This window comes from Lagopus leucura, unplaced genomic scaffold, assembly GCF_019238085.1.
Source record: "Lagopus leucura isolate 7727_CA_CO unplaced genomic scaffold, USGS_WTPT01 Super-Scaffold_100001, whole genome shotgun sequence".
In the NCBI taxonomy this organism is placed as follows: domain Eukaryota; kingdom Metazoa; phylum Chordata; class Aves; order Galliformes; family Phasianidae; genus Lagopus; species Lagopus leucura.
In genome coordinates, this window is record NW_024962262.1 from 35,221,246 (window position 1) to 35,247,882 (window position 26,637).

General features: G+C 42.4%; 1 protein-coding gene across 14 annotated transcripts in view; it reads left to right on the forward strand.

Annotated features, from left to right (window-relative positions):
* The window catches only part of MBNL2 (muscleblind like splicing regulator 2), a 104,466-nt gene extending 85,273 nt beyond the window's left edge, over window positions 1–19,193 (forward strand). For 10 of the 14 annotated variants that reach the window (XM_042868360.1, XM_042868368.1, XM_042868363.1 and 7 more), the window contains 4 exons: window positions 374–527; window positions 5,054–5,148; window positions 10,179–10,241; window positions 17,565–17,665. In XM_042868360.1, coding sequence (XP_042724294.1) covers window positions 374–527; window positions 5,054–5,148; window positions 10,179–10,241; window positions 17,565–17,579 — 327 coding nt within the window. In that variant the 3' untranslated portion in view covers window positions 17,580–17,665. Of the gene's footprint in view, window positions 1–373; window positions 528–5,053; window positions 5,149–10,178; window positions 10,242–17,564 lie in introns of all 14 variants that reach the window. The other 4 variants (XM_042868367.1, XM_042868371.1, XM_042868369.1 and 1 more) reach the window with 3 other exon arrangements.
* The last annotated feature ends 7,444 nt before the right edge of the window (window positions 19,194–26,637 follow it).

The window sequence follows — 26,637 nt, forward strand, 5'->3', positions numbered from 1 at the left end:
AATCCATTAATCTGTTTAATAATAGGAAACAGTATTTCAATTAAAAAAAAAAAAACAACCCATACTTGGCAATGAAACACAAGTGGTTTTTTCTCCCTATGATATCTGAAAACCTCTTTAAAGGAAATGCCATTTTCGTTGCTTTAAAGGCCTTTCTTTTCAGTAGTTGTGCTGCTACAGTTTTAGGTTAATAGTACCATGCTTTTGCTATCAATAACAAAATTTCACTCATTTTACATTGCTGTGCTTTGAGTTAATATGCATGGCGAGGCATCTTTAGCCGCTTTAAAAATAATAAGTTTTTGTATTTTTGTATATGTTGCAGACAACGCCTTAAAAACTACTGCCTTTTAACTAACTCTCTTATTCACAGGCCTTTCCTCCCGGTGTTCTTCACCCTTTACCAAAGAGACAAGCACTTGAAAAAAGCAATGGTGCCAGTGCCGTTTTCAATCCCAGTGTCTTGCACTATCAACAGGCTCTTGCCAATGCTCAGTTGCAGCAACATGCGGCGTTCATCCCGACAGGTATGTCACACCCACACCGAACCCTCTTTGCTCTAAGTAGCCTCTGAATTAAGCAGTTGTGCTTACCAAAGGGTTACGCTCCCTGCCCTGCTTGAGATGAGGCTTGCACAGATATTTCCATGCTGATTTAAATCTTTCTGCAAAGTGCAAGGGGTCAGGCTGAAACTTCAACACGCCATTAGACTGCTTGTCATTTTCATAGCCTCCATTATCACCCACAGTTTGCCCTTTTTTCCTACATTGAATTGGCTGTATTTTGACTTTACCTGCTGGAGCTTTCCTAGGGAATGAGAGGGCAAAACACTGCTAGGAAAAGTCTGGGAAAGGTGTACGGCTTTGAAGATGCCAGGGGTGTCCATTCGTGGCCTCTCTGTTGCTGCTCTGCAACAATGCATCAACATGAGCCTTCTGCTTATACCTGCACAGAAGCATCCCCAAAACAAATTGATCCCCACCTTGACACAAAAGGAGCTTATAGGCATCAGACCAGTTTTTGTGTCTTTCCTTCTGGCACATAACCAGTGCTTTTCCTAGCATTTGCAGCTAAGAGCTGGGGCTGAGCCATCCAGGTGAGCCAAAGGTTAGGGGATGTGCTCTGTGTGTCTGCACAGAAGCCTGGGAGATCCAGTCATCCAGAGCTCGAGCTGTGCCACAGGGCTGGTGCTGGGACTCCTTTCTAACACAATGAAAGAAGGAGCACATGGTATTTGCACAGACAGTAACGCCAGGATCCTTTAAATTACATCAGACACCCTCACTCCAAACTTTCTGCTGGTGAACTTCCTCTCTAAGGAGTGAAGTGTTTTGGTCTGTGACTGACAAGTGGCACGTTCTGGTATCAGAACATTATCAAGGGTGAACATCCAGAATCCTTTAAAACTTCTTGTTTGCAAACACACTTGACATTTCAGCTATGTTATTTTTGTTTGTAGAAATAATGCTGGTTATAGCGGGGGATGAGACACAACATGCAAGAATTGCCCGATCTATCAGCATCCCCATATGTCTTTAAAGATAAAAATAAACACAGATGGCATTGACTTCATGTGATTTTGCTATAAGGCCTGAGTAACAACCTTGGAGCCTGCCCCTATGTTGATAATAGCAAGTTATAGAATGCTGTATTTTTAGCACATTCTTGCACTAGAATATCTGTGTCAGAAAACACTCTAACATTTATGGGAGTGTCTGAAAAAAACAGTGAGGTTGCATATATGGATGTGAATGGAAGACCACCCTGTGCTTACCAGTGTACAGAAATCTCCACGAATTTATTGTGTGTCATAATCCTAACAATTTGCACTATGATTTGCATTATTCCTTCTCTTAAGCACTCCCTTTTGGGGCTTATCGCTGCTGTAAGCAACTGCCATAGACTTTAAATTAACTCTAGAAAATAAGAACAGCTTAAACCTTTTCCAGTGAAACAGCACTTGGAATTTTCCAGACTTTGGAGTAATCACGTTTCTTGAAGTAGTTCATTCTTTGTACCATTTATTGTCCATCCCTCTTTCCAACTGGTGGTTATGGTTGCAGTTTTGTCTTATAAATTTCAGATGGTAGAGAGGGTGGCTCTTGGAACTAAGCCCTAAAAGCCAGATTGTTGGCAAATCCAAAGCAAGTGCACAAAAAAAAAGAAGAGAGAGGGGGATAACACAGGTGAATGCCCATGGTGGAAAGCCTTTCTCAAGGTGCTGAACCTCCTGCTTTGTGAATGCCATCAGCACCTAAAGAGGATATTAGAGATGAATGGGATATGGAAGAGGGCTAGAAAGGGAGAACCACTCTATATGAGTGGATGTAACGCGAGTTTTGTTAAAGATGGTTCCTCCGATAGTCCCACATTTCCTCGGAGGTCCCAGAGAAGGTTGGATCCGGTAGGTGTGAGGCCTGTCACGTCACCCAGCCCTGAGGAACAACACATGACATTATCTAAAGGATTTAAAAGGATGATGTGATATTTTCTGAACTGGTATAATTTTCAAATGTGTGTGTGTGTGTATTTGTGAGTGTGCTATAAAAGTTAAATTTTAAGACAAGTTTTGCTGCTGGAATATATATAAAACTTAATTGTTTTATATAACCTCTCTGCTTTCTTAACCACTTGCTCCCATAATGACAAGTGTGGGGCTTCACTTAGCATGGCTCATTTCCAGATTTTTGCACCTCACGTGTTTTCCATCAGTTTGATTGCTTCGTCACCTCTCCTTCCTGTTTAGTGAATGATCTCAAGAACAACAGATCTTTTCTCTCCTCTCATTGCTGTTCGTTACCATTTTTATGGCCGCTAGCCTAGGAACTGTGTGTATTTTCCAGGGTTGTTCTTCCGTAAGGTCATTCATAGTTACACTGCTGCTGGGACAGCTGTAAGCAGGAATATAGGAAGCATATTTGATTTAGTATCAAATATGTGTGTGTGTGGTACCAGTCTTCCTGCCTCCTCACCTTCACCAGCTTGCTTTATGCTCTGTGTCAAAAGCACATTGCTTTGTTGTTTGTTTTTTGGTTGTTTTTTTTTTCTGGTCTTCTCAGAAAGACTAAAGCCATTCAGCACCAAGAACCAGCAGTCTTTTTTCTGCTGAGGTTGCACTCTTTTAGATGTTTAGCTTGGGAGTTTTTGTTCTGGTCCTTTTGTTCTTCAGAAACACCTCCCTGCTTCATGCCTTGCATTAAAAACGCGTAGGTTAATATTAAGCATCAATTTGACAACGCCCCTGCAGAGTAGTTTGGGATACTTCCATTTTAGCTTTTTTGGTGAACGTTCATCTGCTCAGCACTAAGCTGTCCAAATCGTGCAGTGAGCTCTGAAAATGCAAAATAATGTGATATTTAATTTAAGATGTTTCTGTAAACAAAAACCTGTTGCTGCAGATTTGTGTACACAGAAACACACCAAAAGTCATATACTACTGTAGGAATTTAATATGAGCCTAATCACATCTTTAGCATTAAAGCAAAACTATGAATGACCTTAAACTTTCATTTAACTAACTTATCTGTGGTTATGCTTGAATCTCACTTTGAATGTTAACTCTAAACAGCTAACCTGTTTCTTCCCTTTATCCACTTTTTTCACCTATCATTGCATGACACGCAGGGTCAGTTTTGTGCATGACACCCGCTACCAGTATTGGTAGGTTCCAAATTTCTTTATTGATCTCTTTTATACTGTATATGATGTATATTCACTTGTTTCAAAACTCGTAGGTGAGATGTAGGCAATGGCTAGAACTAAAGGCTCACTTGTCCTTCTGGTTGACTTTGCGCAGTATTTAGATTTGTAGACGAAAGCTGCAGCTCAGATGTGATGTCACCTGCTATAACAACTATACTGCAAAAGCATAATATCATGAATTCCAGTCTGCTTTTCAGTTTTCAAAGTTTTATTTCCCTTTATATTTATATTGTCTAGTACTATAAAATCATAAAATACTGGAAAAGCCAGCGAGTTTCATCAGTGTTTTAAAGTTTCATAGTGGTGTGCCTATTTCTCCTTTTTGCTGTGTGTTAGAAAGTTTTATCAGCGTTTCCCAGAAATGTGTACTTTGATCCACAAAAGCTTAGTTGAAACCTGTGATATAAATCTCACTCCTCCTTTAAATGTGTTTACATCTTGGAATGAACACTTTGGGCATGCCAAATTGGAGTCCAATGTAGCTGACTCTAAGATGGGATATTTCTCCTATTCTGTAGCTTCATCCCAGTGATTTCTTTTTGTGACAGGGGAGGCTGCTCAGATAAGCAGTTAAAAGCTTTCAAAAGGTAAGGTTAGTATTCTCTCACAAGGGTACTGAGTAATATTCATTCTTAAAATGAGCAAAAGCAGCAGCTTTCACAAAATTGATCTTGCTTTTTTAGACCAAACGAAGTAGTATTTAAATCAGGAAAATGGTTATCATCCTTCTTCTGATTTTTGCCTCGAAGCAGATGGCAGTTTAACTCTGATAAAGTCTAGCAGTCATGCAGTGCTAGAAGAAAAAAAAAAACACACAAATTGGATTATATAGGAAGACGAGAATCTGGCTTACTTCAAAATGAAGACGCACGATAATAACTTGTTTTTAATTCTGTTTAAAAATTAAAATAAACAGTTACCATTTTCCTTCCCCAGTTCAAAAGACTGTAGGTTACTGTCAGTAGACTTTTATTTTGGAGTGTTTTGCAGCAATACTGAGGGGAAAAAAAAAAATTGTGTACCAGTTCTCAGGTAACGGGTTGTTTTGGTAGAGACCTGTTCTTAGAGATAACACCCGCATTTGCAGTGGTCCTTGCTCTTTTTTCTGGGAATCGCCGATCGTGTTGACAACCTTCCTTTAATTGTACTTGTAATAAGCTATTTTCCCTTTTTTTGTTTTTTATTTCTCCGCCACGCTTTCTCGCTTTGCACTGTGATTGCATGCCATCTGCTGGTTTAACCCATGACGATGGCTTGCCGCTCTTGATATTCACCATGCCAAAAATACCACTTCTCTTACCATAATGCTGCACCCTCCTGTTCATTGCTTCCATGGTTCCCCTCCTGAAAGTACCCATGATGCACAACGCTACGGCCGCCACTGTCTCTGCAGCAACAACTCCTGCAACAAGTGTTCCCTTCGCCGCAACAGCCACAGCAAATCAGGTTTGCTCCTTTTAAAGCTTTCTTTCACAAGATCCCGAACTCTAAATGAGTGCTGAGATTTTATTTATTTTTATTTTTTAACAAAAAAAATTCTCCCAGAGAATTTTTTTTTTTTTTCTGTGTTTACCCCATCAAATTTTATTTTTAAGTCGTTTATAGCAAGTGTTTGTGGGACAGGTTGCACTTATTTAGAGTTAGCATTTGTTGCAAATAATGATGTAGCTGTGTTTTGTGTTGCGATGTTTGTACCTAATTATTGTGTAATTAACCCAGCTGGAATTACAATCACAATAGTACTGGACTGCTTACGATAGTCTGTTATTAACTCTTAAATTCAAAAGGAAGACATCACAGGTTAATGTAACCTTCTCTGTATGGTGTGTGGAAGTCATTAATGTGTAAGCATGGAAGCTGTCCGAAATAACAAGCGGGAGAAGGCAGCTGAAAATAAAATGGAGAGAAACCAAACGGCATGTTTTCTGTAAATGCGAGTGATCAAAACAGCCCTGGGGGTGTTTATGACTGTGTCTGCTTTATGTTTGAAAGAGCATCTTCAACCTGGAAATAATGTTTCCCTAAGGAAGCACGTTGTTACAGCAGTTCCCCAGGATTATTGGCATGATCAGAGTAGGCAAGATGAGCCTTTCTACCTTTCTGCTGTGGTTTGTTATGTTAATGGAAGTTTTGATTCCACTAGGGTATCCCCCTCTTCCGTTAGGACTGCTCTGTAGGAAAGCCATATCTATCAAGGCTCCCCATGAGCAGCATTGATTCCTCCATTCAATCTTTGGAGGCTCAGCCCTGGCTTTTTTTCTTACTCTGTGAGTTCCACGAGAGTACTGGAATGCCCCATTTTCCCTCAGGTCTGAAGAGGTCAAACTGCAAAGCAAGCACAAAACAGGTTTGCTTCCCAGAAGCAAGGAAAGGGCTGGGACCTGGTCACATCTCCCAGTGTTGCTCCTGGCCAGGCTGCAGGTCAGACAATCCTCTCCCCCTGCCAATAAATTATAAGGAAATCAGTGAAAATCTTTTGCTTAGTGATGCTGTACCAGCAAACTGATATATTCTGCATTTTTCAGAGTCACAAAACAGTTTTAAGTATCCCACGGAAAAACAGAATTTGCTCTGAGAGTTTGTTTATAATAATCTAGGGAAAATATACTACCTCTGAAATACACCCCTCTTTATAAAGAAACACAGCCTAGTCCATTTTCTCTTCAGTTTTTGAAAGGTCTATTTGCCAGTATTGCAGTGCTTTGTGCCTCTATAGGTGTTTTCATCAAAAGAGAGTTGTTTTGTGCACTCCTTCCTCAGGGCTGACTTGTTTTAATGAAGAAACACACTGTATGTAGAGGGAAGGAGGTGTTCCAGCCAGGTGCTGCATTTAACTGTCCTTCCTTTCAGCATTTCAGCTGTGGTAGCACAGCAGGCGGGTGCTGGTTGGGTGGGCTGTAGGTTCCTGGTAGTGAGCATGGAAGAAAATGTCTGCCAGAGAGTGGCCTGATGGTACCCAGGGCAGTTCTGGGATCCCAAAGTGGTGACAGAGGGGTTTGAGAATGGAAAATGAGAAAATGGGACTGTTTGGGAGAGCGGCTCAGCTGGGGCTCTCTCCGCACAGTACTGTGAAAGGAACGCACCCAAGAAAAGGACTGGGAATCATTCAGGGTTTTTTTAACAAGGAATATTTCACACAAGTAGCTAGAACCAGTGGGGAGACAGAGGTGTGTCTTAATGCATTTTCTCATCTGGGAGGGCAGCAGGCAGAGCCCTTCTGTTCCCGGTGCAGATTTTATTTGCATTGGAGGATTAGAGCAGTTTGAATTTACAGTACTTGTAAAAGTCTCTGTTTGTACTTATTTGGTTACGTGTCTCTGTGTGTGTATACATAATTCTATGCTGAAATTAAAGGACGGTTTAACACAGGGATAGGTTTCCAATTGTTTAACTTCAGCCACTTGGCGGCTCAGCATCCAGTTCATCTGCTTTTCTGTAAGTCTGTGCTGGGGCAGCATGACTTGCCCTGGAGGGTCCTGCCTCTTTCTTTAAGTAGCTTTAAAAGCTACTTTAAAAAAGAACTGCATTTTAAAAGTAGGTAATGTAGAAGTAGTTATCCTTACAAGATGTAAATCTCCAACTTTGCTGCTTATTTATAAGCAGCTAGAGCTGGAGACCAAGCTGTGCTGGAAAAGGCTCCATGGTAACTGTGGTCCTAGTCCTTGGTATTTCTCTAGCCCAAGAAACACAGAAGCAGCAGGTCATTAACTTGAGTTCACCTGTTAAGACTTAGCTCATGGTCATCGTGTCCTTTGTTTATGTCCCTTTGTATAGATTTATACTCTCCTGTGTATTTCAGAAAAGGTTATCTTTTTTCCCATCTAGGTAAATTTTCATTTTTTGACCTGTGCCAAATCACAGGCTGCTTCTCTGTGGAATCCAGTTTCTTCTTTCCAGTGTATCTACTGCATGTTTTTTAAATCAACTTGCAGCCTTCAGTCTATCCTGTTTCTGCTCCTACAGTTTCTTCTCACAATGTCAGCCATGAAAGGAAAGTCATATCAATGCTCAATTATCTGGCTCAGTATCTTTTGGCTTAATATTATATATTATAAGCCTGGGGGAAAGATTGCTCTACCACTTCTGGGGTCCTAGAAGCACCCAAAACATCAGCATCCCAAAAGCCAAGGAGTCTCAGCGAATGGCTGAAAAAACCTCATAATTATATAGGGTCCAGAAAATTATTTAGCATGTCCTAACTGTACTTTGAAAGACAGTGAGATGTACCTTCTATATATATTTCTTCTCTGAAAGTAATAACAGGGTGCAAAACATGCCTGTGTTGACCCACTCGTAACCATTCATGCTCAGCCAGCAGCTCTCTGTGTTTTGTGCTCAGCATGCGTGGGGTTGAGGCCCAAAGGAAGACTGTGTTGGGTTAAAAACTATGCCTTAGTGCAGGGGCACTCAATTAAGGACACGTGGAAGATTAGGAGTCTCTTGCTTTTCCTGATTACATAAATTGAAGAGTAACTAACTCCTTCCCCTTTTCCCCCTAACCCATTCACGACTGCTCCAGCCATGCCCACTGGAATGGTGCTGAAAGCTGCAGCTGCTTAGCCTGCCTTTCTGCTTAATGAACTTAGGTGGTCAGGGCTCTGAACATCATCTTGCAGGGTGGAACCAACAAAGTTCCAGGAAGCATGGAGTAATTGGAAGGAGTGCCAGGGAGAATGAATGGAGGGCTTGGCACCAGCTCCCTCTAGTGCATGCAAATGGGCAGGCAAATTCAACAACATTCATTTACAGCATTAATAGAGTATCATTGTGTGTAAATATATACTTCAGGTACCTTTAACAAAACTTGTAATTTTTATTTATATTCACATAGTGGACTGGTCAGTGCACTAGATAGTACCTGAGCAAGCAGATCAGTTGTTCCCTACTCAGCTTCACTCAGAGCTATTTGTAAGATATCAAACAGGACAGTGTTGCTCTGCATTCTGGCACTGAATTACAGTTTTGAATGATAGCAGCATAGCTGATTCGGTTGCCTAAATGTGTGTCAGCTGACATTTCAGATTGTCCCAAGATAATCTTGAATGGCTGGGTTATCCAAGACAGGCTTAGCAGATACAGCACAGGATCTGCGGGGCAAACATGCACACTTCTGAATATGCAGCTGGGTGGCAAGGAGGAGACCTGAGCCCAAGCAGTAGTGAAGCCTGGTGAGCCTGTGGCAGCCAATCCCATTTAGGGATCTCCAGGCTTCACTGACCTCCTGGTGAGACTGTACCACACCACTGATGGCCATGGGAGTTTAAACACCAGCATTGATGTGTTTAAATGTGTTTTCAAGCTCAGTGTGTGCTTCCTTAATTGTTGGTTGCTAGAGAGTGATTAACAAATTCCAGATTGCTTTAAAGAAGACAGTCTTGTTCATATCATTTCAGTACAGAACAGTACATGCCTTTATTTTCTATAGTAAAGACTGACCATATCAAAGGAGTATTACAGAAAATACTGGCTAGAGATGCTAACACAAGTTTATTTTGCTGGTTATGTGACCTTTAACCAAGGAAGAGAAATTAGAAGGCGGATCTAGTAGACAAATGAACTACTTAAAGGCTGTGTCTGAAAAGAATTATAAGATCAACAGTCTCTCTCATGCTAAGGCTTGTGATTATCTAGCACAGCTGTTTTAAATTATGTATCAGTGTTCACACTAAATGAGATGGTAATTATGCAGATATTAATTATGAAATCATTTGTTAGCCTTCAGTTTTGTGAAAATCTGTAAAAATACAAAGAAGTGAAAATGAAAATGATGTGTTACGTTGCAGTACCACAAACAAGGGAACAATCAAAATACTTGCCTCAGAATTCACCAAGTCATTAACATTGCATAAAATACAAGTGCACCAAATTCTTGGTAGGGATTTGAGAAGCCTTGTGTGGCAGCTCCCTCTGGTGTGAGGGGAGCAGGGAAGTGCAGCATGAAAACACCTCTCTTGGCCAGAAAAGGTGTGGGGCTGCCCAAAAGGCAAATTGCCATTAGGCTGAAACATCCTGTGGCACATACTGAGCCTCAGGCAAGTGAATTTCTTCCTCTGCACATGCTCCCTGTTGCACATAGAGCACTGTGTCCCTCCAAAAAGTCAGCAAGTCTGATGGTGGTTGCACGCCTCAAAGTGCTGCTCCAAGCATTCCCATTTTAACTGGACGATGCCCCGAGCAGCTGCTGAAATCATACTGGTGAAGGCCAACAATTAGCTTGGCTGGGTTGGCAGAGTCTGGAGAGGCGTAGGAACAGCTCCTCATCACTGATACATTTCGGGGGAAGGATTAAAAATTTCCATCTCTTTCCTTTCTGTGTAGCAGAAAAAGGTGGAGTTCTCTGTATGCTGGGAGGTTTGTTTTATCATCAAGTATCCTTGATTGTGAAGGGTACCCTTCAGGGAAGATATTTGGAATAGCAACAGTCTGTCATGATGTGAAAGGCAAATTGAAACTGTTTGCTACCTATTTCTTGCTAGATACCTCAGAATCAGAAGCCTCAACTCAAACCAGTAATAAAGTCTGAAGACACTGAGTCACATGTAAGTAGCCATAACTTTGAGAATTACGGTTTCAGACTCAAAGACCACAGCAAATGTCAAGCAGGGTCATGAAAAGATCTTCTGAATTGCCTTGAAACAACTGGCATTACAAAACATGTGGCAAAACTTCGTTTTCTTAAATTGTAAGGCAGCAAAGAAGAGAACACCGAAGTCTACCTTGGGGGACTTGAAGGAAGTCTATTTTAAACCTTATGCAAACTTTAAGTTTTTATTGTGATATCATTTTTTTGGTCTCTTCAGCTCAGATATTGTTTTTTCTCCAGTAATTCCTACTCTCACCCCCCAGTCGTGTAGGGACTGCAAACTAAACCTGACTTCCCCTGGTTGCCTGCTAGATGGCAGTATCACATAACCTGAGCTCCTAGCAAAGACAAACACATTTATTTTATGTAACAAATATCTAAACATAGTTCCTTTCCCTGTTATAGACTATCTTAACTTTCATAGCATCACAGTTAATATAATGGAGTTGTTTGATATTATAGCTTTCCCTCGTGCTCTTTCTTTCAATTATTCAACAAATGATACTTTGACAAGTTGAGTAACAGTCTCTTGAGGCATCTATTTATTATTTAAATGTAGGAAAATTTTCCTGAGGTCAAGTGATTTTGTAGGCATTTGGGGAAAAAAAGGGAGCTAGTCTCCTTGTTCTTAGCATGTGCACACAGCTCATATCAGCCTGGTTTTTTCCATCATAAAATTTTAACAAGACAGCACTGTGCAGAGCTCCAGATGTATTTGCTTGGGATTCTGCTCTTTGAAATCATTGTGTCTGTACATCTATAGATGCTTCAGCTATTTGCCCTTGAAATTAATTAATACCATATTTTTTATCTTTGCATATGATTTATTGGATGAGCATTTTGCCCACCAGAAATGCCATTCTTTGGCCCTGAGTGTAGAGGAATCAGCCCAAAAAACCGCAGTGGAAATATTGATCGACTTATTAATTTGTTGTACCTGCTGTGTCTTTCAACCTGAGGCAAAGGTTTGTTAACTTTTACAGCTTTCACTTTCGGCACATATTATGCGCAGTGCCACAAAGTTTATGTAGATATATTTACAGTGAACCATGAAATGGTTTGAGTTGGAAGGGACCTCTGAGGTTCATCTAGTTCCAAACCGCTGCCATGGGCAGGGAGTTATAAAAGTACTCAGATAAGAATAAAAACAAGGAAGTGGTAGGTAGGTCCTAGTGAGAATCAGTAAGTTTTCCTTAGAAGAGTTATAAATGTAGTGAGTTCTATGAAACTAGCAGAGTTCAGTAACTGAGCTCTGTCCTACTATAAGTGTGGTGTCTGATGAGTAACCTTGGTGAGGAAAATGTAAATGTGGTGCATTTCTGGGTTCAAGAGAAATTTTGGGTGCAGCAGTGGAGCATCAGTCTGTGTTTGTCTTGTAGTGGAAGGCTCATCTTGAATGCAGGCTCATTTTCAGCATGGGCTCAGCACACTTCAGCACAACTGAAGTTGTGACCAACTGATCAACTGTGAGTTGTCCCTGTATCTGACCCTTTGGAATCACACTGAAAAAGCATTGCTGTATCTTACCCAAAGAAACTGGGCTGAATTAGCTTGCATGGGTATATGGCTACATGTTTCATTCTGGCTGTGATGATGTGCAGTTTTGGTAAACATCCCACTGGGTAGAATACACAGACTTGTTAGCAGACCCCCAAAATGCAAATAATCAAAGTAATGGGGCAGGTGATTTACCTCAGAAGTCTTTGGCAAGTGGCCAGAAGGGCCGATGGCCCGTGAAGCGGAGTGGGACTGGGGGCACTCAGATTTAAGGAAGAAAAAGATGGACCAGGACACCAAAATTGTCATGTCAGGGGATGGACTGTGGGGGGGAGGTTACAAAACAAAACAAAACAAAACAAAACAAAACAAAACAAAACCCCCAAAAATCAAAAACCCAAGCAAATAGGACCTCAGCTCCTCAGGAAACATGTGATGAAGCCTGTATTAGTGACTGTGTGGAAAGACAACCCAGGAGATCATCTGTGGCCTGCAGACCTCTCATTTATATGCAAAGCAGAAGTTGCCTCATTGATGGGCAAAGTAGACAGATGCATTGGGAATCTATTGGATAAATGGAGAACAATAAGATAAAGTCCTGTTCAGTCCTGAATTAAAGAGAGGTGCACAGTTAGAAAAACAAAGTGAGCTGACATTAAATAGTAACATGCTGGAAAGGAAAACAGGGCTTCTGGCCATCATGAGAGCAAGAACTACAAAGGGAAGCAGCCAGTGATACAAAGTGGGGCTAGGTGTGTTTATGAACAGTGATGAAGCAATCAGCAGTGCTGGTAGGGAACAGAGCAATAGCGAAGGTGGGGGAGATGCACAGTGTACCCAAGCAGCACTTCAGCAGAGTGTTTGGAGCAGGCAGGCTGCTTTTCATGCAGGTGGCTGAGGACAGGGTCAGGTCCCAGGTCTTGCAGCAGCATTAGTGGGAATCCTGGAGTGGGGCACTGATTGACCAGGGAGAAATCAGAGGTAAAAGAAATCAATCTGCAAGGCTACGTACAAATTACCTGTGACCAAGTAGAACTGATATGATGGTGAGCACTCTCAGTAAATGTCTGAATATTGTCAGACATTGTCTGAAACTCATCCTTTTCCTTTTATGATTGAGAAAAGAGAGACTGATTCACTGTGAACAAGGCACATGCCATAGAAGAGCATTCTAAGAGAAAATAAAAAATAAAGACATGAAGGCATTTCCCAAAGGCACTGGGAAATATAAATAGTCCTGGGTTTCATGTCAAAGGGAAGAAATACTTGATGTTGGTTTTATTTTTAGAGAGTGGGAGAAGTTATGAGACAGCCTGATATGAACAGGCTGCCTGAAAATATCTGTCGGTTTTAATGTATACCCTCCTTACATCTGACCATCCTGCTCCTGGTGTGAAAAACGTGAAAATGGAAAATGTCACTGTGCTGGGAGTCATCGGCCCTGTCGCGGATGGCTACAAATTAAGCACCTCAGTGTGAACTGCTTGCCACAGACTCTGACGTGGGGTGGGGAAAAAAAGCATCATGAGTTTGTAATTTGCCTCATGGTAAGATAAGTTGCCTGAGGAAGGGTAGGAAGATGTAAAACAGGGTGACCGGCTGTGGCTTGCACGTCTGAAACCATCTGAGATGTCTGCAGAGAACTATCAGAATATTGCTCTGAATTTGAAAGGCTGGGATGTTTACTGCATATAAGTTTGCTTTTGGAGGGATAAATGCTTTGCAGAGCAGAGGTCAAGTATGATCTCAATCCCACCTGAGAAGGTATTAACACTTATGGAGTGTAATTTGGAGAATTAATTTGAGAACTTCTTAAAGAGAAACGTCTCTGAGCCAGACGCAAAGTCGTGTTTTCCAGCATATCCATTGTGACAGATCTCTGAGTTGAACAAGAGTTCATATGCACTGAATTCATGCAGCATGGTACATTTTCTGTGTTCATCATTGCATAGTAAGTCTGCAATTGGAATCACAGAATCACAGAATGGCCTGGGTTGAAACGGACCTCAGGGTCGCCAACCACCAGACCAGGCTGCCCAGAGCCACATCCAGCCTGGCCCTTAATGCCTCCAGGGATGGGGCATCCACAACCTCCTTGGGCAACCTGTTCCAGTGGTGAGCAGAATAAAGCACACACACAGAAGTTTCGTGAGTGCTAGGCCTAAAATCAGTAGTACCCAGTCATGATCCTAAGTAATTCAGGTAATTATGTGAATGGCATTGAGTAAAACAGTGCATGGACTAATCTCAAGATCAGAAAAGGTTCACAAATGTGGATTTTACACCTTAATTGGAAAGAAATTGCCTGTTTTACTCTCAAGTCTTGAGTCAGTAAGTACTCACAGCCTTCTCTGCTAGGTCTGAGGGAATTGCAGGCTAATGCTGAGTTATCTGCTGCCTTTGAGAGCTGAAAAAGCCAGCTTTAACAAAAAAAAAAAAAAAAAAAAAAGTAATCATACTCTTGAAACTCTTGACTGCAGAAATTCAGATCCCCTCCATGTATTACCAGTTTCACAAGGTGCAGTAACTAACACTGGCACTATGTCAGTGATTTTAGTCTAGAGAGTGGCAGTCTCCAGCACTTGATATAAGAACTGAGTAAGAAGGCAGTGACATCTGTGGCTCAGAACAATGCTGTTTGCTGTTATTAAATCTTCTGTGCATTAGTGTCTCAGTCTGCAAGTGCCAGGCCATTGTGCTTTTGCTAGAAATAGTGTTTGTATTAGATCTGTTTCTGCAGTAGCAAAAAGTTTCTTCCCCTGCATGTCTGTACCCAATCCTGCAGATATGGAGGTGGTATTATCCTTACAGAGCATGAGAAAGTGCTTTCCCATGTTTGAGCCACAGACCATTTCACATGGGAGCGTGTGCATACACACACACAAAATGCACACTTGTTGTGTAGTTGTATGTTTCCATTTGTAATGCTCACATTTACTGTGGTGTCAATACGTTACATCAAGTTGTTGGGAAGTTTAATGAATGCGATAGTATCACAGCACATGGGATGAGTCATGTGCATGTACATAAAGAAATGCAATCCTTCCAACAGGATTTCTGGTTGTTAGACCTCTTTACAAGTAATGGGGGAGTGGAGACTGTAGTGTTTGCAGGGGCATTCTTTGGTCACTACTGCCTGCAGAACTTCTCCTTGTTCAGTGTGCAGGCAGGGGAGCAATTAGCAGCGATGCAGACTTAGATAGGTTCCATGTGCCATCAGAGCTTATTGCTTTGTTTGTAGGTTAAATGGGAGAGGTTCACTGCGTATTTTCCATGTAAAGTAGTTTACCGTTTTGTGTTCCTCTGTCAGATTCAATGAAAAAAACCAGTTGCAGAAGCTGCTGCTACATGTGTACAAAGCTGTGGTGGAGTTGTGATATCTTGGGAGAAATAGGGTGTGAAGATATAATTAAAGACTATGGGATGCATTTTACACTTTGAGGCTCAGGTTAAAAAAGAAATGTAGCTCCTCAGCTCTGCGTCTCTGCACTGGAGAAGCTGCTTCTGAAGGAGAGACTTGAGGATTTTTCCTCAGAGGACTCCTACGTATGCTAGGAATAGCCAAGGTGCAACATGCCCTACTTACACACTGCACGAGCATTGGGTTTGCAAGGAAGATGTGCTGGGAATGGGCTGGGAGGAGGAAGATGCAGTGGAGTCAAACATGGGGGGGAGAACTCCAGCTGCTGTCTGCTCCCCTGCACCCAGCACCACGTAAACAGGATGTGCACACAAAAGGGAAGCGTCCACATTGTCTTTGCTGCTTCCTGAGTGCTGAGAGTGGGGGACAGATGGCAGGATGGGATGGAATGGCAGAGGTCCTCACCTGGACCCTGCTGCTCACCTGAATGGTGAAGGGAGGAGGACCGGGCTCTTTCACGTTGCCCGCGGCTGTCCTGTGCTTTGGAGGAGCTGGGAGCATTGGTGCAGTTTGGCCTCTCGGGACATCTAGAAGTGGCAGTGATCTCTCTGTCTTTTCTCCGTGTGTTTCTGTAACAGTGGTGCAGGGAGCAAAAAAGTGAGAGCAAAATGCAAGTTCTGTCATCTCAAAAGTTACCAGGGAAGATAAGCAGCTGCAGTATCTGAAATCCTAACTTTTAAACTGTGTAGATTTCAGGTTACGTTCCATTAAACTAGACTTTAGGATCCCTTAAATACATTTGCGTGACTATGGCTAACCCAGTATAGCTAAAGCTGCTTTATTAATTACATTGACATGTTGGGTCGTAACGCGCTAAAAATACCAGTGCTGATAATCTGGGCCACTTCTTTTTTTCAGCACGGCTTCGTTCTTTGTACTAACTGCCAAGTCACAGTGCTGTAGATGGACCAGGCTTATCACAAGCAAGGCTTTATTATTTCAGCAAAGGTATTTCTCTGTTATTTCAACAGGGAACAGCAGATAGACGATAAGCCCACAAACTCACAATGAGTGGAAGTCTTTACAAATATATGTCCTTGTTGTAACTATGATGTATTTAGACGTCCAGCCCTTCAGAGTGGGAGTCACCAAGTTATCAGTGATGATAAGAGATTACTTTCAACCATGCCAGCAAGTTAGACAGGGTCTGTACTCATTGGCAGTCTTTGTGGCATGCTGTTCCTAAAGCCCTCCTTGGTGCACTGGGAACAGTGTGGGGTTGCGAGGCATGTTCTGCATGGTCTCAGGGTGCCTAAGGCAAGTGCTTTCCACACAGTGCTGAGCGTGTTTCTTTTCTGTATGTCAGAGGTAGTATGTTACTGAAGTCATTTTCAAAACACCTTTTTTCTTTCCCTTTTAAAATAAATATTGCATTAAGCAGCGGTCTGTCTGCGTACTACACAAGTAGGTCAAAGTGCTGTCATGCCTGTCTTGCAGACTACTTACAAACACGGCTTAAAATACACAGAGTGCCAAATCAAACAGGAAGAGCAAGCAATGCACTCTAGTTCCTTGACTTGTGCTTTGGTCTGGAGTACAGATTAGCAACAGCATGGTAAAACATCAGACCCCGTGCTTTTGATATCCCATTCACTGACGGCCCTTTATGTGGAAGAGGATGGAAATGCAGATCATCTCCCAGTACTGCGTGCTGGTTGAGTCGATTGCCTTCATATTTTGGAAGCTCACTGGGCACATCCTGCCCAAAACCATCACAGTATTGGAGGCACAAGAGCTTGCATCTGCAGAATGGTTGCTTCACTCTTAGGCTGAGGCCATTGGAGACAAGCCGGCAGGTTAGCTACTGGCTGGGTGCACAGGGGTGCCTTTAGGACCATCCCCCTGGACCTGCTGGTGTGAGGAAGTGTGAATGAGCTCTCAACTCACTGACCTGCAGATAATGTGTTAGAAATTAGCAGTTGCTGGAAATGCATTAAAAAAAACCCAACACTTTAGCTTGTCACAAACATTCAGCCCGGTACACCTTTGTTTTTTTTGGCTTGGTAGTGGTGAGCGGCTCTGCCTCTGCTCCATGCTGTTCCCCATTTGGCTGTCACAAGGAGGTGGGCACTGGGGGCTTCTCCAGCCCCCTAGCAAGGTCCAGAGTTGGGGCATCTTGTCGGGCAAGTGTGGTTCCCCGATTCCCTCTCGCATTTTGTTACCTAAACCACCCCCTCCACGTGTCCTCGCTCCGCGGAGGATGCGCTGAGCAGGCCTGTGAGACTCACGGGCTTCCACCCAGCATTCAGAGCATTGGAGGCTGTCCTGTAGAGGCCGGCTGTAGTCAGAGCAGTGCTGCCCATTATGGGGACTCGGCGGCTTCACCCAGCGGCGTGATCACGCTTTCCTTTCTCTCCACAGATAATCCTGAAGTAATCAGCAGGAACGGGACGGAGTGCCACGAAGCCTCCCTGCGGATGGCCAAGCACGGCTACTGTACATACTATCCTGTCTCCTCCTCTCTAGAATTGCCACAAACTGCATGCTAAGTAAAGAATTTGTTCTTACGGACAAATCACAAACTCTAAAAAGCTAGTGCTGCTATGTCATATATGAATATTAAATATGGTATGCTTACTATACTCCGACCTAAAATAGTTAACTACCTGATACCAGCTGTGATGTTTCAAGACATAAAGGGTAACATTTAGTTTTGAAGATTTTCTAAGCATAGTTTAATTCTTGCAAACGTTGTCTTTTCTCCATAACTATACCTAATGGAAATGGTCCAATTGAGTTAGCCTTGGGAGATTCGCAGTTCATGAATCTTTCAAGCTCAGCAATAATTAATTTGTATTGGCTAAAAACATATCCCGGTTGCACGGTTAGTTTGAGCCCAAACTATAATTGGGGGTTTTCTTCTTGGTTAAAAAAACTCCTGGTTTTGCTCCCCGAGCAATTTGACTCCGAGAGGGAGGAAGTGCAACAGAGCCCGGCGTCCTGCACGTCACCCTGCCAGTCTGAAATTTTTAGCCAGAAACCCAAAGTAAAGCACAAATTCTTTAGATGCACATAGTTGGTGTTTGACTTGTATGGAGAAGTTGCATTTGAGTCATAGCAGAATAGGAGAAAAAAAAAAAAAGAAAAAAAAAGAAGTGAGAAATTTTGCACAGTATGAGCTTCATACCCCTTTCAGTCCCCAAAAGAACAAAGTCTTGAAAATATTATTTTACGAGTATATTTATAATGTTTTTAAAAGAGACTTTGCAGAAGTGCCTAAATTTTGTCACATCAGACTTGGTGAAAGTGAGCCTGATGCCAACAGTCAATCCTAGCAGAAGCAAATATCTCTCAGACTCGTGGTCGGGTTACCCAAAAGATCCGAGCCCTTAGGGACTAAGAGTAACCTCGGCCGACATAAAATCAAACGAAAAGACCAAACTGACAAAAGGAGAGTAGAGAAAGAAAGCTGTGGATGAAGAGAAGTGTACAATACTCTAATTTAATTAAAATTCAGTTTAGTCACTGAGACTTCGTAAGTGACTTTAATCTAGGTTATTAACTGAACACTAAGAATGTAGAACGAGATTCAGTTTAATAAATCATTACTGTATTTGCGTTTTTTTTAATTGGGTTATGCGATTGTAACCAGATTAGAATGGAGAAAAAATAGTTCTTTTAATTGTTTTTCTTTAAAAACATATTTTATGTCACAAAAGTATGAAGATATCTTTAATACAATTATATACATATTATATATACATACATACATATATATGGATGAAGCAGATTTTAATGTTGTTTACTTTTTTAAATACTTTGTTGATTTACAAGGTAATTATATATGTATAATTAAAATTTCATTTGTTTGATTTGAGATATGTTTCAAGCACTATTGTACCAAATATTTCATATTTTCACATTTTATATGTTGCACATGTATCACAGAAATGACATAGTTTTTAAATTATTGTTTGAAAAACAAGACAGCTGTTATAAGTGGATATTATGTATAATTGTTTGCAGCATAAGTTTTCTATGTGGACATTATTAGTGATTGCAGTATTTTAACTTAACCTCTTCAGATTGATTGTAAACTATTTTAAACTTTGGCAGCACTGCCCGTTGGGAACGACTGAAGGCACTAAGAGTGGAACTGTTTGTCTAGGAAACGATTTCCGGGCTAAATCTTGTTCGTCCAATGTCTAATTGCTATCTATTTATATATAAAGCTGGAGATTTGATCATCTGACAGAAAAAAAACAAAAAAAAGCAAAAAAAAAAACAACCAAGGATCACAATTCGACTGTAAAATTAACATAGTGCTTGTAACGTTGCGTTAGTTTTAATTTGTGGGAAAATAACGTATCTTAACTTGTTACTTTAGCAGTTAAGGTATCACCATTATATACTATTAAAACATTAATATTTGTAGACTTTCTCAGTCATTATAACTAGGTAGTTGACACTGCAACTTGCCTATATCTGTCAAAGTTGTTTTTATTTTTTTATAATAGTTAATTTAGGCATTTGGGTAGCTTATTGTATAATACTAAATGGTAAATTATCCATGTTGTTTAAATATTTTATGTAGATAACTCTTCAAGACATCGTTTTGTGTGAACTTTTTATGTTTCAAAATAACTGTTATTCTATGTTTTCTACAAGTAATCCAATACGACTATTTTTTGCCCATGGATGACGAAGCTTCAGATACATCAGGTCTTTCATCCAGATAAACTGACAGACAAAAAGAGAAAATGTATTTTTAATAAGAGATCCACTTTCCGACTTGACGACTTTGTAATATTCCTAAAAAACTGTAAGAGTACAAACCTACGCTAACGGTAAGGAGGCAATTACAGAGATGTGCAAATACGTGTACAACAGATTCTGCATTTTATTTATTTATAAAGTAATTTTATAGACTATTTCAAAATTTGGGAAGATCTAAAACTATTTTTCTGTATAAATATTATTTGCCAAAACTTTGTTTATATTTAAAAAAAAAAAAAAAAGTCTAACGAAGATGATTAAATTTTAAATGCTTTGTTTAATTAAAAAAAAAAAAAAAAAACCAACAAAAAACACACAAATAAAACCCCCCAAAGGAACCATGAGATGGGCCAACACAGAGGCAGTGAATACTGCGGCTGAGGCGTAGTTTCAAGCTACTTGAGATGTCTCAGCGTAATTTCCTTCGAGCGATGCAGCTCCTCACCAAAATACCTTTTTGTTTGCCTCTCTCATCCAGTATAACTGACTGCGCTCACACCAACACCTTGGTAACAGTTTGAGAAGCCCCTCCATTCGCTCGATTCCAGCATATAACTACTAGTGGTCTGTTAAATAGCCATTCTATTTCTGTTGTGACGTTCAATTCATTCACCCAATGTACAACCACTGAAATAAAAAGAAGCATTTTAAAGTGACAGCCGAGTCAGACCCTTCTTTTATCGAGAGGTGACTGAGAAGAAGGGGCAGGGGCAGCAAATATGGACCAAAGGAAGCACAGGCTGTCTTTTAAAAGCTTACCATTTTTCTTGATTGCATATTCAAGGAACAAATTGTTACGTGTCCTGAACACACATGGTTTTTGCCTTGCTGAACAGCACACGCCTGCTGCCTGCCGTAGGACCATCCCTGCCTCCTGCCTGCATCCTGCACAGAGCAGTGCTTTGGGCAGTAGTGTGATGTTCCTGTGCCAGCGAGGAAGTTCTTCACTCAGAGGGTGGTGACGCACTGGAACAGGTTGCCCAAGGAGGCTGTGGATGCCCCATCCCTGGAGGCATTCAAGGCCAGGCTGGATGTGGCTCTGGGCAGCCTGGTCTGGTGGTTGGTGACCCTGCACACAGCACGGGGGTTGAAACTGGATGATCATTGTGATCCTTTTCAACCCAGGCCCTTCTATGATTCTGTGACACTGGACCACATGGATTTAGCTCCCCCAAAGCCATTTTGTGCCCCTCCCACCTGCAGGTGCTCACTATTAGCTCACAGATGGGTAAGCACTGCAGGGTTTGTCACGCTCCATCCTCTTGCCTTGCCCATATCTCACAGAGCTTTATGCCATCAACTCGTCCTCATCATCTCATAGTTCCTCTGGGAGAACAGCATTGCCCAAGCGCACAGAGATCACACAGCGAGCTCAGTGGCAGAGGAGAGATTAAAAACACTGGTTTTCAGCTTCACGGTTTCCTCACGCCATCTCCTCTGATCCACTGTTTAAACAGTTAAAGGAAGTAACAATTTCTGCTCCCTTAGGAACATGCAGAATCAAGAATTTGTGTCATAAGGTTGTACACATTGCATCAGCATGGGACTGGTTTGAAAGGAGTCCAAGGTCACAAGTGATGTGGAAAACCACCAGGTCAACCAGTCAGTTTGGATGCATCACAAGCGAATGGAGCCAGAAGCCTGCTGAGAACAAGCATGTGGGTTGGAGGAGAGACACAGGGCTGCCTTGCAGAGAGAGGGCTGGAGAATTAGAGGGCTACAAAGGCATTGTGAAGCAGGAGCAGCAAACCATTCAAATTCACCTAAAGATTGAGGAGGTGAAACTTTCTCTGTTTACGCCCTTTTGAGTTAAACCTCAGCCTGCAGTGACTTTCGGGTGAGTTGTCAAGGTCAGGATGTGCTCATTTTCTCATCCAAAAATGTCTTTGTTTCCTGCATAGCAATGGAGAAGCTCTTCTGGGAGATGAGAGCTTTTAGGAGCCCACCAAGCCAGTTATCTTTGTACATCTCCGAGTGCAAAGATAATTTCAGGGTTTCCAGAAGAAGGTATTTCCAGAGAGGAGATTTTGGAAACCTTTGGTGCTCTCCACAGGACAGCTGGCCGCGGGCTCAGCAGCCACGTGTGCCCTCACACACAGTCTGGTGTCACCACTTCAGTGCCAAATGCTATGTCCCCCCAGGGGACAGTCCCTTGCCCTGGGGACATCACATTGCTTCACATCAGCCTGGCCAGCTCCATGTCCTCAGGCCTCACGCGGCACATCCATGGCCGTAAGGCATGATTCATACTTCCAGCGTGGCTCTGTTTTGCAGTTCAGAGGTCTGAAGCAATCTGAGGGCTGCTTTTTTTGCAGGCCCACTGAAATTAATAACGTGAAACAAAAGGATGTGTGACATCTGAGAGGTCAGTACCTGCTGGGATAGCTTTGCATGTTTGTACACAGTGGAGGAAGCCAAAATTGGTTCAGCCGTCTCTGTGCTGCGCTCTGGGAGTGTTTGCTGAGCAAGTTACCAAAACAGCAGCTGGGGTTGGTTTCAAAAAGAGCTGTTTCTCTCCAGCAGAAAGTCTAGCAACAACCCAGATCTTCTGAATTGTGGCTGATGAAGGAGAGGGGACTCGTGAGCATGGCAGTCAGGCAGTGTGGTCTCCGTACTGGACCTTCTGCCGGAGGCATTCACTGTGTGAGCTGACGGGACCCAAAAATACACCTTGACTGGAGCTGCTAAAAAGCCTTCCTTGGCATCTGATCACATACATACCATGTTCCCTATGCCTGCAATCATTTCTCTAGCCAAGCCCTTGCCAAGCCCTACTTTTCAAGTAACCTCCCTTTTTAATGTCATATAATTGACAGTTCAGAAGGCTTTTCAGAGGGACCACAGTGATTCTGTTGCTTTTGTGGGAGGTGGTGGGGGAAATACCATCCCAGCTGCTGCATCAAAGCAGTTCACTGTTCCTGGTATGTAATGTATTTGAGCAAATTGTGATAGGTATAGATTATATAGTTAGATCGTCTGTGAATTAACAAATTACACAAATGTGCTAAGTTCTTATTCGACCAGTTCAGTGGTTAGAGAACCCTCAGAACCTACGGGAAATAAATTACATGTTGTTTTATGAAAATACCTTCTGCTACAAGAGGGGAAAAATCCCTACAAGTAGGATAATGGTGCGAACTGCTCATACGAGCAGTGCGGTGCTGCAGTCGCATCATTTCCATCAAAAGTTTCTTTCCCAGTAAGGAAAATGCACGTGGCTTTATGATGTGGGAAAATCACTGCAGGAAAGACACCCTGCTCCTCTCATCTTCAAAGAGCTGCATTTGGATACTGCTCCGAAGGAAAACAAGTTTTGGTGATCATCCTCCTTGGCCGCATTGTTGGTGTCGCGGCTGTGCTCAGGGTGGAGGTGCCGCTGGTGGCAGTGAGGCTTGCTGCAAGCGCCTCTCATTTCACAGGGTGTTAGACAGAGGAGATGCATTCAGTTCCTTGTTTTCAGCCTAAGGCCACCATGCTGAATGCCAGTGGAGTGCATTCAGAGATGCTGAAGTTGGTGACTGACAGTGCTACTGTGAGCCAGCAAGCTTCCCACACTTGGGAAGCTGCTAGGAAGGATTCCGCTTTTTACCTGTAGCTGTTCTATCATCTCAGACACTTGGCCTGGAGCTGCTGTTCTGAAGGAACACAGAGCTGAATGGATATCTCAAGTCTGGAGGTGCCTGTGGAGGCCTTAGGTACTCAGCATCACCAAGTATTTTTGCATATGTAAGCTTGTATTCACCTACAGCGGTGCCTAGAAATGCTTCTCATGTCACCCAAATGCCCACACGCTCATGGAGGTAAGGCCGAAGAGCAGCTCATAGCTGCATTCTTGAGAAAATCATATAAATCACCAACACAGATTTCACATTTGGTGATTTTGAGATGTTGGTATCCCTCACTAGGTTATAGGGAGGAATTTAGAATTACCATACCCCTCTGACATATAGCATCAGGCATAATCTTCATATGGGTTTTATTCCATCATTGTGATTGTATCAATGCAAGCATGATTTTATCCTTGTAACTTAATGCGAATGCAATTGTAATCATACAATCATAGAATGGACTGGGTTGAAAAGGACCACAATGATCATCCAGTTTCAACTCCCTGCTATGTGCAGGGTCACCAACCACCAGACCAGGCTGCCCAGAGCCACCTCCAGCCTGGCCCTTAATGCCTCCAGGGATGGGGCATCCACAGCCTCCTTGGGCAACCTGTTCCACTGTGTCACCACCCTCTGAGTGAAGAACTTCCTCCTAATATCTAACCTAAACTCCCCTGTCTTAGTTTAAAACCATTACAAAGGACCATTCTCATATGCAAATACACTATTTTATTCTAAATTGTTTGGGTGGACCCACTTTACTCTGTCTGATCTAGTTCTATGTATGGGAACTTCTGTTTGGTGTTTTTCTCCCCAGTCTACTTGGCGGTTAGATGGCTTGCACATCTTTTGCAGCTTTCAAAGGTCAGGCTACTTAATTTCCAGTTTGCTTCAGTCCTCTTTAAATGCGCATCTCAGATGTACTCATTTGTCTACTAGATCAATTCCTCTTATCCCTCACAGAACGGCCTCTGCAGCAAGGTAATTCAAATATTCCTCTGTATGAAGTACAATCCAAAAATAATTTGCAACATACGGAGAGCCAATAAAGCAAATGCAACTGAATTAGTTGCATCAAATTGTCAGCTAACTGCACTTTCTCATTTCAACCGCTCTATTTTCCAGATGTAGTACAGTATTCTTATGGACTGCCTAAACAGTGGCAATAGTTTTCTTCTAGCCATCTTTTTCTCTGTCCTGGCCCACTAATGTCAGGTGGAAGATGAATTAGAGTAATAACAAAAGCATATTTTTACTGCACAAAAGTTAGGCCTTTTGCATTCAGCCCCAGACTTTCTGTGTGAGTAAATGGAGCGAGAAGGGGAGGCTGGAGCCAGCAGAGGTGCCTGGGTGACCCCTGCCAGGCAGTTCTGGGGCTCATGGTGCTGTGCATCTCCCCACGCACCCCCAGCAGCCAAATCCTCCTTGTTCTGACTTTCACCTCAGCTTCTCTTCTGAGCATACGTGCACCACGGGAACCCCGTGCTGCCTGCCAACTTCTGCTCCTTCACTTCTGTCTGAGGTTGTGGGGTTCTTAAACCATCTTATGCCACACAGAGACATTTCCTGCAAGCTTATGAATCGTAAGAATCACAATATAGCCTGGATTGGAAGGGAACTTAAAGATCATCTGGTTCCAACTCCCTTGCTGTGAAAAAAAGCCTGTGTGGGAGTTATTTCCAGTTAGACTGACCAGACAGTCTTCATTCTCGTAACTAAAGCAGGAAGCCACAAGGGTCTGAGTATTTAAAGCATTGCTTAATTAGGGATTCACTTTGTGTTGATGGTAGAGTGGCCAGGACATTCCTGGAGAGGACTTTTTGCAGACAGTGTCCAGCCTGCTCCACGCAATGTTTTGAGACCAAGGAGAAGATGGCGAAGGCTTCCTTCCAGGCTCGCTGTAAATAAGCCCATTTTGACAAGTGTTCCAACTACTGGGTGAGATAAATTTGCTGGTATTTCACAGTGAATGCATCCCATGGGGCAGGTTTTGATGACAGCTATCAGGTATTGTGGAAACCCAATGGAAAGCGAAGTGGTAGCACAGTGAGGGGGCATTGTACAGCAAGAACCCAGCAGGGACACCTGAACAGAAATCCAAGCACAGCACTGTTGTTCTCTTACTTGCCTCTCACATCCGTCTGCATCAGATGATCACTCCAAGAGACACTTTGCCCCTTCTTGCTGAAATGAACCATTTTCTTGAAAGGGCCTGTCTTTTCGGAGCCTACGTTCTTTCTTATTTGCCTGTTTCCTCTCCCTTTGCTGTAATTTTAGCCCAAATGGAGATGATCTTCTGTGACATGAGACCAGCCTTCAAGTTTTGGTGAATTCCGCTGTAGGAGTAATTATCACAGGAATTGCTTTCAAATCCAAGTTTCCTGTGCAATACAATTATTCCTGCTTAAATAAAGGATGCCAGCAGTGCTACCCAGCAGCACCTCTCTATATAAATCCAGAGCTCTTTCTTCAGAGCACAGCTTGCTTTCTTCTTCTCTCAGAAAATGACTCGGTCAGAATCAAACATTAGTCACTCAAAGTGCCCAAAATCAACCATCATTTCATAGTCAATTGAATCATTACTTTTATAAATAGCACAAACAAAGCAGTTTATTTTACTTTCCTTTACTGTTACTACTACAAGAGCTGCTCCAAAAGTAGTGCCTCCTTTTTTTATCATGTTGGCCCACAACATCAGAGGTGGATGGTGGTGGTATGGCAGTAGAGGATGCCATGTGACTTCCGGCCAATATCCCATTCCATGTTGTTGCTGCGTGACAGATGGCAGCAGAGGGGCAGTCTGACAGAATGGCATCTGACATGGAAGAGTGTATGAAGCAAAGTAGTCTCACTGAATTCCCCCATGCAGAAAAAAGAGCACCCATTGACATTCACTGACACTTGCTGAATGTTTCCAGAGCCCAACCAATGGATGCGAGCACAGTGAGGCAGTGGGTGGTGCATTTCAGCAGTACAGACAGCAACAGTGGGTCACCTCCACCGCTGCAGATTTTTTACAAGCGTGGCGTGCTTAGCTAACGGTGCTGACTGTGTCGAAGAAGAGTGTTTCATAGCTGAAAATCTGCTCTATCAGAGTGTTATTGTGTATC